This window comes from Anopheles funestus, chromosome 3RL (assembly GCF_943734845.2).
Source record: "Anopheles funestus chromosome 3RL, idAnoFuneDA-416_04, whole genome shotgun sequence".
Taxonomy (NCBI): domain Eukaryota; kingdom Metazoa; phylum Arthropoda; class Insecta; order Diptera; family Culicidae; genus Anopheles; species Anopheles funestus.
The window spans coordinates 64,666,631-64,686,114 of NC_064599.1; the positions used below are offsets into that span (position 1 = coordinate 64,666,631).

Below are 19,484 nucleotides of genomic sequence, written 5' to 3' on the forward strand. Positions count from 1 at the left end.
ACTCCGGTTCAGGATGTCCACGTACAGGGATGCCTTCTTCAGGTTCTGCAGGTTAATATTGTTGATGTAGCGAATGTACGCTAGGCAATGGTTTTTCGTGTTTTTCACATTCAGCACACCGTTGATGACTTCGCGCTCCGTGACTGTAAGGAAAGAGGATCCATTGCATTGGTGAAACACTGGCCATTTGTTAAAGCTCGTGGTATATTTCTTCCCTACCTGACATGAAATAGTTGTGCGTTTGATCCTTGTCCAGTTTACCCTGCGCAAATAGCGAAGCTGCACCCTTGCGGAACAACTTTTGCATCTTCGTCAGCGTATCCCACCAGACGGCTTGATCTTCGGCTTGGAGTTTCGGGACTCGCTACAAATGGAAAGCACCATGTAGGGACATTTGCAAAGGATACTTTCCACTACTAGTATCCATCCATACCTTGTTGTTAAAGTTGATCAAGATGGAGGAGATGGGTTGCAGAATCGAAATGGGCGGTACGGCATTGCTATCTTTTTTGTACCACAGATCGAGCAACGTCACGTCGACTCCCATCGAGGCGAGATCGTCCCGAATAAGCTGCAGTTCGGAGGATAGAATATACGTTGGGATGGGCCTATAGCCATACTTTTGGCCGAGAAAAACGACAAAGTTGGGCCCCATTGAAAGGCGTTGACAGTTTTGAATCTCACGCATGCATAGTTCGGTCGTCATGTGATCATCCGTAGCCTCGTCTCGTACACCCCATCGCATGTCTACGACCTACGGGAGGAATGGATGAAAAGGTTTAGGATTCCTCAATATGGGTAATACTTCAGGTGTATGAAGCATCGAAATTAAAATAAAAGGATATTCATTCAGCTCAAAAAAATGAGCCAGTGTTAGCTCATATATCTGCAATAGGATGGGAACTATTTATTAGCAGTCAAATTCTTCTCTCGCTTTTATGTAAGAACCTGCGTGACGCACGCCATCTTTGGCAGCAAAATTTATAGAAGCGACAAAGTTCGCTCGTAAAACCGCACAGTGATAACCCATAAAATGAAGCAGTGTAAGTAAATCATAACGTACCACGGCGATTGCTTCATGACAAACTAAATCCCACCGTTTTTTGGAAAAAAAGAAAACGCAAAACGTAATTTCCCAACGTCATAAACAAATCCACACACTCTCCTGGGGGTGGTTTGGGTTGTCTATTAGTATGTCAAAATGCCACGTTATATAGGTTGCGCATGCTAAGCGTATATGCAGTCGGGTAAAGTTCAAACAACTCCACAAAACACTATTGACCCATTTCGAGGCCACATTTGGCGCCGTGAATAAAGGCGACAGCTCCGTCAGTGAGCTCTTGACGTCATTTGTTAGTGGCGCCCCCCCCGTCATCACAAACGCTCTCGCTTGTCTAGTGTTGGCGGTGCCCCATCCAAACACGTTCGCTCACCTGTCACATTGTTATGTTTGCTAGACATTTATCTAAACTCCGTCGCAGTAGGTGAGTTGGTAGTAGTAGTAGGGATATAGGGATAGTAGGGAGGGGGGGCGCAAATGAAGACACTCGCGGCCTACTAAATAAATCAATAAGCTTTATTTTCTGGGCCTTTTTTTCACTTATATTCTTCGATTGAAGACATCTTGAACAGATTTGTTTTAAAAATGACTTTCTAGTTCTTAGGATGTTCTACGGTTGTGATTCTACTACGCATCATATTGAAGTGTACTCACTTGAAATTCCAAGCCATGCTTCTCCCGGCAGTAATCTTTAATTCTTGGGTAACACTTCGCCATCAGGTTGTTTCTTTCCATCGTCGTATCTGCCCAGGTTCAACCAAAACCGTACCGCGATCATGAAGAGAAAATCGAAACGACGCGTCATAAAAAAAACCCTTCAATAACCTTCAGCATGGTCAACTCCCCGGTGGTTACGTAACCGTACCTGTAAACGTCGAGCTGGTAAAGATGCGCACAATTTTCGAACTAACCGGTGGCAGATTTTCCATCGAACCGGCAAAAATCGTGTCAATCGTGCGGTCATCCATTGTGCCACGGTGTGTGTTGCGGTTTAGAAAATGAAAACTCACTTCACCAGATTAGAACCACTTTTATATTCACTGTCGGAGAACGGATAACTGTGATAACTTTCCACGGCTAGATGTGTCACGGTTCAGAACAGGTGTCGACCATTCTAATGCTGTCGTACCACTGAGCGGAAACTGAACTGGCACTGGTTACCAAAAAAGCACCAGCGCGGTCTGCAAAACTGCAGGTATTGCGTTTCGATCAAACCATTCCATCCGGTTGGTCCGTTGCCATGGTGTTTTGGCTTTATGCGAATAAAAAGCCAAATACACTCACACTCTAGTGCCTTGGCGGCGTACCGGCATTTTGCCTACTAAACCAAATGCGAACACACTGACAGCCGGGAAATGGTGTCGGAAGAAAGGTGCTTTGTTTTCACTTTCATTGGCTTCCGGTTGGTTGGCATATCGGAATGGTGGGAGGGTTTTTTTTTTGTTGCTTGGTTGGTTGGTGTCCTGATGCAAGGACGATGTTGAGTCTTTTTGGGGTGGGACAATGTTTACTTATTTTTGTTTTGACTACGGGCCCCCCCAGTATGCTATTGGTGTGGTGCGCCAGTGCAACACGGCCACCGGTACTAGGGTATGCCAGTTTGCTTAGAAAGTGCAACGACGAATGCATTCCGATACAGTTGAAGTTTGGAGAGAGAGTGAAAAGTTACGTCAATAAAGCATTGGCATGCCCGGTTGCTATGTTTCCAACCGGTTCCGGTTTCTATCAACGATTTTTTTTGTCGGCCTAAGTGTATACTGTAGTAATAGTACTGCATTGCGGTTTGTGTTGTCATTTGACACTATTGTTCTGAGCGCTTAGACGATACAGTGTCGGACAGATTAAGTAGGACAGGTTTATATTTTCATACCCATAATCCAACAAATGATTGCTTTATTATTATGGGGAAAAACTTGAGAAAACACGGTATTACTTAGTTGAAGAGACTCTGCGGGATATTGGAGTTCGAATATTCGTATCACAACTGAGTAAAGTGACTCCTCACCCTACCATCAAGGATCAGGATCTATTCTATTCGATTATGCGTTAATTATCCCCCAGGGCCCAGAGTCTAAGGATTTTATGGCAGCAACTCTATTTTACCACCTCTCTCCGTTTGATTACCCGTCTAGCGCATATGCTTCTTGATCCATTTCACGTACTTGGTCACATCGGTAAACGCATAGTATCCTGCCGTAACCGTCTGTTGAAGAATTGCCATAAAAGATACCACACCGCGAATGGACCAGATGTCACTGTAGTTGAAGAATAAGCCTCCGCCGGAAATAGCAAAGTTGGGTCCGAATCCATCACGATCGCCCGCGCAAAACATGTAAAACGGTAAGGCTCTTCGCAAACACTTCCCTGTTGCTTCATGCGTCAGGGGTAACGATGAGAAGGTTTATATCTCGCAGTGTGTCCGAATAATTACAGGTATTCTCATCAATATGAAATCCGAATCCTGTAGGTATATCTGTTTTAAGAGTCACATCAAATTTTCTAACAGTTATTAAGTTCCTCAGTTGGTCCTGCGAGGTTCGGATGTCGTTGGGTTAAAACTACAAGTTAAAACTAAAACAAGGAAAGATCAAACGAATACACAATTTTTTAACGGGTACCAACCAACCACCCAGGGCTGCATTGTTTTACCAACTAGTCATTTCTACTTAATTTACCGCTTTGCATGTAAACGGGAAGGGAACCTTCCGAAGGTACCCATCTTCAAGGTGGGCCTGCGACTACAAGCCAATCCCTCCGAGATGGGTTATGTGAGATTTGAGGCGTTGCTGCTGTCACGGCTGCTGCTTCTGCCTTATCCTTCCTAGTTGTCTCTGCTACTGATGCTGCCTCCTGCCTTTCTTTTCGTTGCTGCTGCTCCAATCCGCCCGTCCGTAGCCGCTAGTTCCAGATAGGTCTTAGCTCCTGCTGCTACTCTGGTTAATTTACGCTGAAATAACACAGTTCGTTTGCTGTGTAATATAAGGGTAAATATATACGTCAGGACTGACTATCCCGCTTTGTGGTAAAAAAATAGTTTAGTAAGCGAAAAATGGCCGCCGTGGCCCTAGGGGTCGTTAAGCTAAGGAGAGAGAGAGAGTAAGAGTATTGGTTAATTAAACGTCGAATCTGGAAGAAATCTTTCACTGGGTATAACTTCACTTCAAAATATAAAAAAAAATTGTTTGAACCAATGCCTTCTCGGACACCATTGCACTGCGCTTCAACAACTCAGAGCCAAATGGTACAGTATGACGAAGAAAAATACTCGAAAAAGTAAATTAACCTATCGCCACCTAGCTAGTCATCCTTATATTTATTTTGCTCTATAATTGTTGTACAATGTTGCGTATATTGCAAGATATGTTCGTCACACTGTACGCCAACGCTCGATTGCAACACTCACCCCACCTCACACAGGAACTGGTGCATTAATCTGTGAAGTGGCCGGAGATTTAACCGCGTGTAATAGTGCTCGACTGTGGTACCCCGTGTGCGGTCGTATATTTTTCAATTACTCTTAACGATCAGCGAATGGTGCTGACCGTGCAGAAGCCATTCGGACCGGTGTAAATCTGGCACGGGAGCGTTGGGGGACGGTACTGCATTCGGGGTGGTGGAGTGCTGCCATTGATGATGGATCGCAGTAATTGGCTTAAACGATCGTAATCGGCCATCAAACAACACGGTTCGAGAAGACGGGAGCAGATTGGAACCGAACCGAGCAACACTATAAAAAGCGACCAGCCAGTGCTGGCCCTGCGTTCAGTCTGTGTTTGGCGGTGCTTTCGAGCAGTATTCAGGCAGGCATTTTGGGGCGATCGAATCCAACGGATTGTTTTACTTCCTTCTGGCACCTATCGAGCTGTATCAACCGAGGAACTCTCGTACCACTCGTGGGGATTTTTGGACCTTACTTTGACATCGGTGCTTTCGGACGTGTGCAGTATTAGGTAAGCTGACGGTACATCTTTTCATTCACAGGTTGTCGAGCGAAGGATGTGTGTTGTTCGTGTGTGTTTTTTTTGGGAGGAAAGGAATGGAATACATGGAGGTAATGGAGGTAAATAAAATTGTTTGCAAGTAGAACAAGACATTTTCATGTTTTAAATATTACAAAATTCCGAAAGAATTATTATGTTTCGCTTGTGCGTGTCTCTTGGTGTATTGCATCTATTACACATGCCTGATGTGTTTACTAAAGTTGGGTGGTCCTATTTATATTAAATTGAACAAGACAGCCCAATAATTTCTTCTGCGGTTTAGCTTATTTCAAGTTCAAATTATTTCAAGTCTCCAACAAGAATGATTTCTGTTGAAAAACATTTAAAATTCTTTACCAAGTTCTTTGTGAGATAGTTCTCAAACACCAACGAAAATGTTATAAAAATAAGTCAAAATAATTGTTTAATTCTTGGGCTCCAACGGCTTGCTTGAAAGTAAATGAGATTTAGCTCCATTAAACTATGGATTGAATTGTTTTATTGTTCAGCTACAAATAAAACTCTACCCGGAGTTTTACATCCGTTTATAAGAGCCATTAATTGCGAGTGTCCGAGAAACGCCCAATCACTGTGTTCTACCGGAGTCGACGAACAGTTTTCGTTTTTGGACGTTCTTCGGTTCCATTTTAGTTCTCCATACATATGCGCATTCTATTTATATAAACAGATCGTACAACACAACCGACCAAGCAAATAATAACAATAAATGTGCATAATATTATATAGCCATTCAGCTCCAGCCCAGACAGCCCACAGAAGGTGGTGCTTCTTGGTACGAAAGGTGACAAATCCGAAACACGAAAAGAACCCAATAGGAGGAGTTGCATTCGCGCTTGGTCAGTGCTCGGTTGGGTTTGCCGTGTGCGTGGTGCATCGTTAAATCTTTCTGCACTCCACGTGGCGCTGTTTGTTTTGTTAGTGCATCGGGTTGGTGCGCTATGGCGTACGACTCATTCATGCCCTTTACCCTAGCCATCGGATCCGATTCGGATTTCGGAATTTCGATACATTCGGTAAACCGGGGGGGCTCTATTGACCATGCGCCACCAATTTGGATGGGGAAAGTTCCCCATTCGGGTGTTCGTGGTTTGACGAAGTTTGACAGCTTCCGCCAGTGGGATTTCGTTCGATGGCGCGTGATTGTGGTCAGTGTAGACTCCGATATCATGCCGGTTAGGCCGGTTTATCATACGAACCGTTTTGCGAGTTAAGGATGGCGCCAAAAAAACACGTTTCGAAACGATCAACAGTTCAGTTGCAGTTGATTTTGGGTGGTTAGAGCGAGCATGAGTTGAAAACCTCATGAGTAGTTGATAAATGTTATTAAGCAAAGGTGTGTAATTATTCCGAAAATATTGTTAAAAGTGTATAAAATATTTGTGTATGAAATATTATATTACCGTGTGTTGTGTGATTTCAGTGGTTCAATTGGGCACGGTATATCCTCTTAATAATATATTCGTTATCAACAATCACTCTATAACATAAGAGGTAAGTAACTAAATAAAACTGTAGAGTACTAAGTAAGCTGTGTAGAGTAAATATTCAGAAGTTTTTGAGGAAGAACTGGAGAAAATTGTTTAAAAAAAAATTTAATTCTGTAAGTAAAAAGTATATAATTAAGCAAAATTTGTTAAATGTATAAATTTGTATAAAGATATTCTGTAGCTGTTGATGAACAACGTTGGAATGTTGTTTCGAAAAGTTCTTTTATTTTGTAATGATCTCATTTTACTACGGTATTTAAATGGAAAAGTATAAAAATATTACAATTGGTAATTAGAAAAAGATTTTATAGCAACTCCTTTTGCTATTATAACATTGACTTAACCTTTTACAAAAAAAATGTATAAAACAAAAAAATGACATATAACTCCAAAACGTTTGTGACATTCAATCCTCTGTGGAGATGTAGATGATGTTTTTTTTAAATTTATGTAAAAAATATGTGAATTAGTGTTTATGAGACAAAATACAGTTAATTTTTTCTTCAAAATATTAAAATGTTATTCGCAACATGTTAAATACTAATTTGATATCTACTTAAACAATTCCTTCAATTGTTTTCAAAGTCTAACGTTTTCAAATTTGAAAAGAATAGTTATATATCACAGTTTGAATAGTTATATTGTTAAAAAACTATAAAAGTATAAGAAAAGTATAAAAGTTGAAGAAAAAAACTTAAAAACTTAACTGTTAAAAAAATCTAAAATTTAAACTAAGTTTAGTGTATGTGCGTGAACCTTCTGTTGTTTTATTGGAGTTCAAAATAAAGTTAGTTTATTATCTGTTAATTAAATTCCCAACAACAAAATTAAAGAGTAGAATTGGTGAAATTTTAAACTGCCCCAGAAGGATATTCATAAATTTATTTTTATTTAAAATATGACTATGAGTGTGGTTGAATAAGTTTTCGTTTTGTTTTATTCAATGAATTGAAGAAGTACCTTTTTTTTTAAATTCGATTTTTGTTTCTCGTTTTTTTCACAGATAATGAATGCTGGTTAGTAGTGTGCAAAGTGAAACTCTTTTTTTCTTATTTTAATCGATTTGTTTTTTGCTTCATTTGGAAGATTACTTCAATATCGTCCACAGTTGATTAAGCACCTGGTGCAATTGCGTTACGAACGGATTGCGTTACGAAACGCATACAACAGTAAGTAAGGAAAGGGACAAGCATAACTGAGCTCCATCCAGCACCGGAATGGAACCCGCCTCGAATTCTCGTGAGTATGGTGTGTGTGTCTGACGTATGCCAACCATCTGTTGGCACCGCGGGATTCAGGTAAATTGTGGTTGATTGATTCCACCACCAGTGTGGAGCGTTGTTTTGTTTGAATTGCCTTTTTGAAACCATCGTACACAATTGCGAAGAATTATCTTCGCCCACCATTGTCTAACCATTGAGCAATCCGTCGGACATCGTTGAGCACCATCGATCGCGTCGAACCATCATCATCTGCGGAGTGTGTTTGTGTGTGTGTGTAAAGTGTGTGATAAAAAACTTACCCCCCCAAAAAAACCATTGGTCATTCGTTTTGCTTGTCTTCACTCACTCATTCATTCTTTCGCGATTTACACGCCTCTTATCTTGCAACCGCAGACCGGACACGGCGGCACTGGAGAGTCAGCTGGTGTCGGCATTCCGGGCCGCTGCCTTGCCGGACAACGAAACGCTGGACCTGCGTCAACCATCTCCCCTGTCGCCGGGAGCTGATACCCATGGTCACCACCACCAGCAGCAGCACCATCATCATCATCATCCGCACCATCATCATCCGGGTGCGGGATCGCTTGCACTGCCGGATTATTCCCGCAAGCGGTCCCACCGCCACGCGGATCTGCCCGGCTTCTTTCAAGGTACGCCCGGCGGCGATATGGTGCCGGGGCCAAAAAAGGGCAAATTTTCAGCCGCTGCCACAGCAGCTGCTGCGGCCGTTGCCGCTAACTACTATGACAATGCATATCTTTCGTTCGAGAAAAGCCTCCGGGGAGCGTTTGGGGGTGTGGAAGGAATGGCTGGACCAGGTCCAATGCTCGAAGGTCCCGGTGGTAATGGTGGAGGAGGGGGTGGAGGTGGTGGTGGTGGTGTAGGTGGAGGTGGAAACGGACCTGGAGGTTCTGGCGGAACGCTCGATCCATACGGCGGGGGTCATCACCTGCTAAGTCCGATCAACTACACCCTAACGGCCGAGGCCATCAATAGACGCATACGAAGTACGCTCGGGCTGGACGATCAGGACCAGATGGAGCGGGCACTAGCGATGAACAACGGCAGCAAAGGTACATCGGACGACTGTTGCCCGGGGATGGCCAGTCCGGATTGGATGATGCGCCGGCCAGGTTCGGGTAGTGCGGGTGGACCGGCGCTTGCTGATACGCGTGCCTACACCCACAGTCCGCTACCACCCGGAACTCCCGGCACACTGTACGAGGAGCACAAGTTTGCACCATTCTCACCGACCAGTACTACCGCCATGCATGACGATAATAACAACGTAGACAAAAAGGCATTCCAAGAGTAGAAACGCGGGAAAAAAAAAGATTTCAAAATTACAGCGGACGAGTTCTTTCATTTCGAGAAACTGATACGATAAGCGATAAATTGCCGTAAAGACTTAAACATTTAGGATTATACGATTCATACGTACATCTTACGGGATGCAATACAGGGGTGCTAAGAATTGGGAATTGTTGTGGAACTTTGGAACTAATGAGAAAAAAATATCCCGAACAAAAAAAAGGCTAATAGATTTGTAACGAATCGGGTTTCATGGCAGAAACTTTCCTTTTCCTTTTGGTGCATTTTCATTAAATTACACCTTCCATAACCAAGGCGATAAAGCTTACTTTCGATTTGTTCGAAGTTAGTACATTAAAATGTTGCGACTTTAAAAAAAAAATGGTGAGCTTCTAAATGTTGTTTCCTTATTTGTATTGCTGTCTTGAAATGGAACATTTGGGGAAAAGAATGGAACGAAACTGATGCCTATCAAAAAGAAAAATCGAAATCATAAAATGTTTAAAACTGGCCGAGAATGTGTACGACATTCTCAATAATTCTTAAATACAACATTTGATATTCCGACACATGAGGTAACAACTCATGCAGATACAGAACTCGAACGGTAATCTCAGAATAGATAATCAAAATTAACGAAGCAGAAACAAAAAACACAGAAAAACACACACAGACAGAACATCTCTTTGCTGAAAAGAAAAACCTTGGTGATTATTCTAGACTGATTAGATAATATACAACTCATCGGTATATATAAATATATATATTCGTAGTGATCGGTATATGAATTGCAGGGTGCAACAAAGCAAATGAATCAATGTGGCAATGTGGGGCCCCCTATACTGGTGTAGTATTGCAGATAAGCACAACCGTAAACCGTAAACCGTGTGGCTATATTATCGTAGGGAAAAAAAGAGAATAATGTAATTGAAACTTTGTAAAACATAAAAAACAAACAAAAAAACCCATTTAGCAGCGTAACACTATACATTGGTAACACTTATATCGAGCTATAAAACCCGAGTAAACCCGAGAGCCTAGAGTGTTGTGGACGACAACGGTCGAAAATGTGAAATGATGGATGAAGCTTCGCCGACAAATGATAAGCCATTTGGGAATGAAGAAATAAAGCACGTTATAAACATTCTTTGGTGATTTTTGTATCACATCAAAGTTGGGAAGTGTGTTGGTTTTTGTTGATGACATTTTGTTGTGATTACTCTAAAATTCTTTTTTTTTAATTTTATTTTAAAGTTTGTGATTTTTGGGAGTAAAATGTGTTTTATTACTATATGCAAACTTAAGGCAAAAGTTATTCAAAATGGATTAATGACAGAGATCAGAGGGATTAAGGTTTGAAGTTGCTCCATTAGTATCGCGATCACCAGAGATCCTTGAAATTTCTACAAAAAGTGTGATATGGACGACTCTTTTCTCCATTTCCAACTGTGCGAAACCCTAATACGTGGAAAATTGCTGAAGAACTCATAGGAAATCTTGAAGAAAAACTCTCTAAAAGTCTGGAAAAAACTGGAATATCGAAATTCTTTATTAAAATTGCTATAGAAACTGGTAGAAACAGGGAAAGTCTTGATAAGCTACTGAAATTTATATCACAAACGAATGATTCTTCTGAAAAAAGACCGATCGGACGTCATATGGAGTTGTTTCGTAGATGTTCGTAGGATTTCCGAGAAAAATAGTAAGTCATTTTTAGTCAATTCCAGTATTTCCACGGAGTTATATCCTTTTTTTTTAGAGGTAGAATTGACATGACATTTGAGGAGTAATTTCGAATAAAAAGTCAGTAGCGAAATCTGGGACTGCCTTATTCTAAGGTATTGTCGATTCGATGAACTCCACCAGCTCGTAGAATTTAGAGGAAGAGTTTTAGATTATATTGGCATAGGAAGCCAACGCTCCAGCATCAGTTGTACATCCTCAGGCGTTGGTAAAGCTTGATCTTACTGGCTTAAACTCTCGGAGATTGGCTTCAGCTTTGAATGAAGGAGTATAGCTTTGAACTGAGTTTCCTGGTGACCTGGGCTTGTCAATGTACCCAACTAAATGCTTAGCAATTGTCGCGTTTGCGAAGGTAGCTTTCAAATTTATATATTTTTTTAATTTTTTTTTTCATTTAAAAGCATTATTTGAGTGAAAAGAAACTTATTTCAACCAATTGGCATTAAAATAAATCAATTTAATTTTTTTTGCTAAATTTCCCCTACAAAAAACTAAGGCTATAGCCTTGGAAAATTTTCAACTTTTTAAAATTTTAGTAATTTTTTATTACTTTTTGTTCTTTTTTCATTTAAAGCATTATTTTAGTTAAAAGAACCTTATTTCAACCAATTGGCATTAAGATAAATCTATTTAGAAAATTTTGCTATATTTTTCAAAAAGAGCTAAGGCTATAGCCTTAGGAAAATTTCAAATTTTTAGTTTTTTTTAATTTTTTTTATTTTGTTTATTTTTTTTCATTTATAGCACTATTTGAGTGAAAAGAACCTTATTTCAACCAATTGGCATTAAAATAAACCAATTTAAAAGTTTTTGCTAAATTTCGCAAAAAAAGCTAAGGCTATAGCCTAAGGAAATTTTCAAATTTTTATAATTTTTATAATTTTTTATTATTCTTTTTTATTTAAAGCATTATTTGAGTGAAAAGAAGTTCACTTCAACAAATTTGCATTAAAATACATCTATTTATAAATTTTGTCAAATTACTCAAAAAAGGCTAAGGCTAGCCTTAGAAATTCTTCTGAATCGCGTTCGCAAACACGACAATTGCTAAGCGTTTAGTGACGGGGTAAGAATTCACCCCATGGCAGACCAAGACAAGCAGAACCAAATGTGACAAGGTCGCATTGGATAATACATTTTTCGATTTATCTCCGTTTATCAACCAAACAAATTATTTTTTTCATTAAATTTATTTTGATAAATTGTCGTCTTATTTTAAAACCATTTCTCACAATATTCATTGTCCGATTGAAAAAAGTAAAGGGTTGTGTTTAAAATTTCTTTTTTCCATCTCTACAATCAACATCGGAAGTATAATCGATTGCGATATAATTGAAACTTTTAAAAAGGTCCCCTTTTTGATAAAGATTATGCAAACATGTAAACATTGGACCCGCGGATAACGAACCCAGTCCGTGGAAGCGTCTCTCACTATACTTTGCTGCCAAAAGAACTAACGAAAAGACTGGAAAACAAACAAGAACCATATCGTATCGGGTGGAACAATGTTTTGTGCCGAAAGTTGGGTAAAAAAAAAGCAAAGCAAAGGAGAAAAAAAGAAAAGTTACCATAACGTTCGGCATACAATCCCAAAACAATCAATTGATAGGGCCAAGTAATAATAATTGCTTCCTGTGTAAGCGACTCGTTTCGAGCCGCACCTTGGCGAACCTCCGTCGGACGTAAACGGGATTAATGGACAGCATGGTATAAGTGAAAGCCCCGTGTGCTGCTCTTGTCGACCTCCAAGCTTGGCTGGTTGGAAATTTCAATTATTCTCAAAAGAACGTCGGCGCACATATCGACATCGACACCCGGAGAATCCCTTTTTCCTTATTCTGGTGCCAAAAAACAGGGGGGGAAAGGTGAAGGGATACACGTTCGCAAACTCCAACATGTGTTGGTATATTTGGGAAAGTTGTCGGAAGCTTCCGTTAAAAGTGGTTCTTTCGCCCCTGTCTGGATGCCGAGAGTTGGACCAAATGCGTCGGACCACACTCATCTACGTCAACAAGCGTTCGGAAACAATGTGTTTGCTACGGTAAGTTCGTTCCTTTCGTTGGCCGATGAAAAACCCTGTGAGTGTGATGAGTGCAAAATAGCTTCCGACAAGAGCAAATAAACATCCCGAAACATCACCATTGCCGTCCACGGAGTTCGGTCCGTTTTTAGAGAACCGCGAAAGATCCAGAAGCGAGAAAAACTGTTACCAACACCCGGTCAGAAAGGACTCAACCAGGCGCCAATCCTTTCGATGGATAAGCAAATATTTTTACCTTTTTACAACACGCTTACGGACCGCATTCGCTGCTAAAGCGTTTGTTGCCAAAGGAGGATAGCTGGTGTCGATATTGACCGATGCTCGTCGTACGGTTTGTACGGTACCGATCGGACCGTCGGTGAGAATGGATTTACTTGCAAAATGATTCCAAATAGCGCTGTTACGCTGGGCAATACGAACGAAAACAGAGCACACTAGTAATAGAGGCAACAAAAAACACGGGGCTAGTACTGGCATCAAGATTCCACACCTAAACGAAGTGCCGGAATTTTATGGTTGGTCCGTCCGGAAAAATTGGCGGCTCGCCGGTGAACGTTGTTCCTCAATTAAATCAATTTGCCACCGACACCATTTCAAACCAAACCAAGCCGGCTTTTTTCCTAGGATTTGGCAAAAGAAATCCATCTCTCCAGTGGACTGTTCTTGCTGGTGGTCGCGCTTTTAATGGTGCATAACTGATGGTGACAATATGTCAAACCCGGGCAGGACATATGGGACGATTTACAGACTTCCGATATCCGTAATTAGCGTCCGGGAATTCCACAATACCTTTGATTGACTTCACGAACTCCAAGGAGTTGTGGTGTCTGGAGGTGTCGAAGATATAGACACTATGACGCTATTGGAGTTTTTCCACTACTCAACATACATATAATTAGTGAATAGGAAGTGAAAATTCTTCATTATCTACACGAAACGTTGAGCTATCTTCACTTCAAACTGCCCGCCGCCCCCATTTTGTGAAGTTGCGTCTGAACCAAGTTCTGATGAACAAACAAACAACTGGAGGAACAACACAAACTTAACAATGTTGATTCGTAAATCATCATCAGCAGCTGTTTGGTAGCTGCTTTTTATTTCGTTTCCAACGTGCAGGGTCGCTCTTAAGGAAATACGAAAAGTTTGTACATTCGCTATGAAAACAGAGGGACCACCTCCGAACCGGTTGTCTACAAGTGGTGTAGAGCGCGTGAGAAATGTGCAAACATTGATTCATAAATTCCGCTTTCCAACCCGTTCCCGGAGTGTCCACCCTGGTTAGTCGGTTCCATTATCGACAGTTGATGCCATCCCTCATCGACCTTGTAGGCAAACAGGTCTCCCTTGGGGGCGGGTTGCGTTGTAACAAAATTTCCGAGCACATGATGATACTACATCCCCCGTATCACACCATTGCATTGGCATCCGTTTGCCGTACAGTGAAACAACAATTGTTTACCGGACGATAATGGAAAGCGTAAACTTTTGACGCAACCTTTTCCGTTCGACCAACGGCAGGCGCTTGTGTTTCGAGTGGTGTTCCCTAGTTGTTTTTTTATTCGAGTGTTTATTGCAGTTTTTGGGAAGTTAAGTGTGTGTGTGTGGATGTGAGCTCTTCAAAACGAATGCCTTCGGTAGGATGATGCTTCACAGCAAAGCAAATTGTGGACCAAACGCCACTCATGGAACGAATCGGATCTCGGGCCTTGACGAGATGGATTTGTGTTTGTGTTTTGAGCATTTGTTAATCAAGTTTATGAAATATGGAAAAATATCCCACAGGGGCCAATATCAATGGAAGGTTTATTACATTTGAAAAGATTAAATCAATCATACCAACCTTCGCAGATCGAGTTGTGATCTTGAGCTTTATGCATGAATAAACACGTGCTTCGTTTAGCCGTAATAACTTAGTTATCTTTATATGGCTTTACGACAAGGACGGGATAGTTGAACTTTTATTTAAATTTCTTTATTTTTTAACTCGCTTACTCTAGAGATGATTCGTGATCCTGTCCCACTGCAGTAGTCTTATGCATCTTCGTGGACAGGCAGTCTGCTGTTTCCTTCTGGATGGTCTTAAAATATTTTCAAAATCATATCATCCGAAGGCATCTTCATGAGGAAATTTAACATTTCTTAGTATCGCTGCAGACGATATCATATTAATTTTGAGGTTTGGTTAGCTATCCTGCAACACAAGATCCTCTGATATCTAGTAATGTTGGGTAAATCCTCAAACTTCCTGGAGTCGGAATAATCCGACTCCGTGACATTCCGGAGTAACATTATGAAAGAACGGTGGGAAGGGGTAAGGGGTTTCTTGGAAAAGTAATTTTAGAAATTGTTGTCAAAACAGTTCAACTAACTGCGCCCGTCTACTGATCGAAGGTGAATCCGGAGACAAAATCGGAGATTACTCTGGAGTTAACTCTGGATGCAGCACTACGGAGTAATTTACGTCAAAGTCTCAGTCATGAATACTCTCCAGAGTTCGCAGAGTTCCAGAGTTGTTCATAAGGCAGCAGCTATGGGAAGCAAAAGGTAAGTTTTTTCTATGGCATGTCAATTTCTTATATTGAATTCTTCTTTTTTGGCATAAAATCCTGCCAAATGTGGCTTTTTTGGACATTGTTTTGCATTTTTCAATAATATAAGCAAGTTATAGCAAGTTCTATGTCATATTGTATCACTCCAGGATTTTTGTGTGATGGTTCCGTAGTCCAATGCGCAAGCTTTCGAGCAAATACACCGGAGATCGTAGATCAATTCACACCTGAAACGGCCTATAGTGGTGATGGCTGGTCACTTTGTATAACTATAAATCTAGTAACCCAGTAGGTCGTTAAACAAATATGGAGGTCTTTAATCAAAAAGCGACAACATACAAGAACTCAATACGTGAGCCACGTAGTTAGCAAACCATTTGCTGCTAATTGAGTTGATTAGAATAACAAAATTGATCATTCTAAATTTCTATCAACATCTTGGGCCTTATCACAGGAAACTTCAGACACAAAATCTGATCATATTCTCCATTAAAACGATTTTAATTTTCTGCTGACACATTTTTGTTAACTTCTATCTTCTCCGCACCACAGCCTGAGCGTTCTTAATGAATAAAAAAAGTGTCCTTCTTACACAATCTGCAACAAACTGTCCCCAGCCTAACTTGCGGATAGAATTTCAAAATGACACTGTATCAATGACACATCATAGAAGCAAAAATCCCTCCGATGTTTTTTTCTGTTCTTTCTCTCTCTCTCGTCACAAAGTTGATCCAATTGCCAGCACCCCTGCGTCAAGTTGATTATGTGCTCACAATCTGCTCAGAGTTATTTCCTTAATTAAGAACAATAGGATGCGCTGTTATGCAGCAAAGCGATATGAGGGGAGCGATACGGTAAAGCGATATTAACAGATTCCACTGTCGGTTGTTTCCCCGCGATGCATAACCCCGTCCATTCTTTTTCCCGTTTTGCGAAAAAGGCAACCCCCGTCCTTGATCCGCAGTAATTGAGCCAACGCATCCAGCAATCAACAAACAAACCGACCACGATGTGATGGTGAAGGAAATCAGCACCGCCACCGCCAGTCACACTTGAGCTATTGAGCGAAAATGGTGTCGGTGTGCTTGTTCGCTGTCGCATTTGCATTTGTGTAAAAATCGGCCTGCTGTTGTTTGTCGTCTGTCAGAGATGTAGCACCAGAGATGTGCAAGGCCTGCTCAGCTTCTGTTACAGCTTATAGAGGAGATTGACATGTTTAGTAAGCACAGGTGTCACAAAGTTAGTATTTTTTTACAGTGGAGACAGATTAAAAAATGTTATTTTAAATGTGTAAATGAGTCGGTTTAGAATTGAAACAATTTTAAAAATAAAATTATGAAGAGCAATCTATTAAAGAAATAAATTTACTTAAAGTGTTTCAAGATTTTTTTAATATACCTAATTTTGATACTAATTTAAAAACAAAAAAAAGACAGTAATATTCCATTATATTTTTGACGCATTCTCACTGTTCTGCATACAAAATGTGTTGTATCTCAAGTCAACAAAAAAAAAGCCCACATGCACACAAATGCCAAAAACTTTAAACGCCGTTATTTCCATAATTTCATCAAGAATATCTCATTTATAATTTACATCCTCAGCGACCCGCCCGCAACGGCTGTCACACAATCGAATCCGATGGAATTGGTGGAATGAAGAAGACAAAAAAAAAATACTCCCTTCCAAAAAAGGAAACAGACAAAGAATAATAAACCCAAAGACACACGCACACTCTCCATCATCATCATCGTCCCAAGGATGCGGCAGTGTGTGCAATGCGAAATACTGCTGGCGGATGCATAATTATAAATTCATCTTAGGAAAACCGCGCATCTAACAGCGCCACACTGTGGCCACACTGGTAAGAGAAGGTAAACGGTTCCGTTACGACGGTGTTACGACGTGATGGGGGAGGGGTTTGTAGAATTTGGTTTGCCTTTCACATCGAATTGCCGTGACGAGATACCACCTATTCCGGTGCTGGCTTTACGCATTTGCGGCCTCCATGGAGGAGGACCAGGCAATGGCAGAAGTTGCGGCTACATCAGTGGCAAATCACGTTTATTACAAGGTAAACATTTGATCCTTGGTGGCATGAAAATTTGAAGAAGCTACCCGCGCCCGTACGGCGTATTACACACTTCTTCAATCGGTTTTGGGCGTTGAATGCCGGCGGGCCACTCTGTTTGTACACTGTGTACTGTGTAACAAAAGTTCCGTTGGTTGTTGGTGGAAGACTTTTGGCACGAACAATGACTAAATTTGCGTAAAATGAATCGTTCTGGTAGGAGTTTTTCCTGAAGAACTTGGAGGAACGGAAGGAAATTATCAATAAACCATTTGTAGAGCATTGTCAATACATTAATTATGTATGACATCGATCCTTAACAGCAATTATCCTTTTGCGGTAAAGTTGTGTATGTGTGTGTTTAGGAGAAATTCAAATTTGTGGTCTTGATGAACAAGTTTTATTGAGACTTAATAGGGTGGCTCAACATGGACAACTCGATGGTCTTGTGACACTGACGCTCGGTCTCATACCCCGAAAGTCGTGGATCAAGTCTCATCTTGATCGGTTTCGTTAGCAAGAATTTTATTATCTTAGTACCATGGTAAAAATGCATTAAATAAAGTTATTTTATTGTGCAGATTATACCACAGAAGAAATTCTTGTCATCAGGAAGAATCGGACTCAATAATTAATTGTTTTTTCGATCGTTCTTTCCACACGATCCGTGGATCAAATCCCATCTGGACCCTCCCCGGTAGCAATGGTTCATTATCCCGCTACGTAGTAAAAAAGTTTAGTAAGCCAAAAATGGTCGTCGTGACCTTAGAAAACGTGAAGTCCAGGAAGGGAGAGATAATATAAAATTTTAATCAAAATTTCAGGGTGTATCTTAAAATGTTTTCAAATTGATTGTTTAATTCATTATGCATCTATTGAATTTATTGTTTTTTTAAATCCAAATTTAGTCATTAACTATTTGTTTGATCATTGTTTGAAGATTACATCGGGGAAGTCGCCACTAAACAAAATTGGGTTCATTTCTTAGCATTAATCATCATGTTTTTTAAATTTTCAGCGATCGTTAAGTATTATGCTTTTATGGAAAAATCCCCATAGGAAGAAGCCAAATGCAATCAAATCAGATTAAAGAATTATGTGTCCACATTAGGGAATATTGCATGCGAAGAGTCCAACCAATTATCAATAATTATTGAGCGGACAGGATTTTGTTAGGAACGGTGTGCAAATCGACCCTTAACATGTCAAATTACTGAGCATGTTGACGGGTAGAAATTTGTTGACGATCCGCAACTCCGGAAGCCACGGGTATTATTACAACTTCTAGTACGAGAGTACGAGGAACAGGTGGATTGAACCTGTCGGAGATCGGATTCAACCGTGGATGGAGGACTTCAGCTCTTGGCCGAGATTCCTGGAAACGGACTAGCGACTTGGCCATGTCTTCGTCCCAAGAAAGAAGAGAAGAGTATGAGGGTTACACCGCGGACAGAACACCTGGCCACAATACTTTCCTTTGAAGACACTTTGAGTCAACGTGATAGATATTTTATTTAAATAACAAATTTACAATAAATTTTGCAAGTTAATTTAAAACAAAAAGTAGTTCAGATTTAGATTGCGATGACGATTGTGATGAAATGACGATCACTCACTTTTGTATCGCTAAAAGCTACTAGCACTTACAAAAAATAACTAAAATATTATTGTAGCTTCAGGAAATTATTAACCCTTTGATCATCTCATTAACATTTTTTGCATATAAAACATTAAGTTTCTCCCAAAACAAATAATAATCTATCGAGAAGAAATGGTCCTCACAGTCCCCATCGAGCTTTATGAAACCCTAATATTTGTTATTTCATCAATTACGCATAATTGTTAAGAATGAAAGATCTTTCATAACAAAAAATAAGAGGCAGTACTAACATCAAGAAACCGTACAGTCTAATGAGGTTTATCCATCCGTCCATAAAAATCCCCATAAACGATGGGCACTATCCTCTCCTGCTATTTATTTAAGGTATTTAAAAAGGC

General features: G+C 40.4%; 2 protein-coding genes and 1 long non-coding RNA gene across 3 annotated transcripts in view; 2 read left to right on the forward strand and 1 right to left on the reverse strand.

The window, feature by feature from the left end:
* Positions 1-2,294, reverse strand: part of LOC125768522 (NACHT and WD repeat domain-containing protein 2) — a 7,954-nt gene extending 5,660 nt beyond the window's left edge. The window contains exons 1-5 of the mRNA XM_049436289.1: positions 1,926-2,294; positions 1,715-1,803; positions 434-754; positions 220-364; positions 1-143 (exon numbers count right to left, since the gene is read on the reverse strand). The exon at positions 1-143 is cut by the window's left edge and continues 726 nt beyond it. Coding sequence (XP_049292246.1) covers positions 1-143; positions 220-364; positions 434-754; positions 1,715-1,803; positions 1,926-2,028 — 801 coding nt within the window. The 5' untranslated portion in view covers positions 2,029-2,294. The remainder of the gene's footprint in view (positions 144-219; positions 365-433; positions 755-1,714; positions 1,804-1,925) is intronic.
* Positions 2,295-5,510: 3,216 nt separating this feature from the next.
* LOC125772226 (keratin, type II cytoskeletal 3-like) lies at positions 5,511-10,228 on the forward strand. Its single transcript, XM_049443693.1, has 4 exons — positions 5,511-6,394; positions 6,482-6,552; positions 7,552-7,564; positions 7,635-10,228. The coding sequence occupies exon 4, from the start codon at positions 8,439-8,441 to the stop codon at positions 9,084-9,086; it is 648 nt and encodes a 215-aa protein (XP_049299650.1). The 5' UTR covers positions 5,511-6,394; positions 6,482-6,552; positions 7,552-7,564; positions 7,635-8,438; the 3' UTR covers positions 9,087-10,228.
* A 5,631-nt stretch (positions 10,229-15,859) lies between these two features.
* LOC125767556 (uncharacterized) lies at positions 15,860-18,442 on the forward strand. Its single transcript, XR_007418809.1, has 3 exons — positions 15,860-16,269; positions 16,356-16,654; positions 17,020-18,442. It is a non-coding gene; the product is annotated as an uncharacterized LOC125767556 (long non-coding RNA).
* The last annotated feature ends 1,042 nt before the right edge of the window (positions 18,443-19,484 follow it).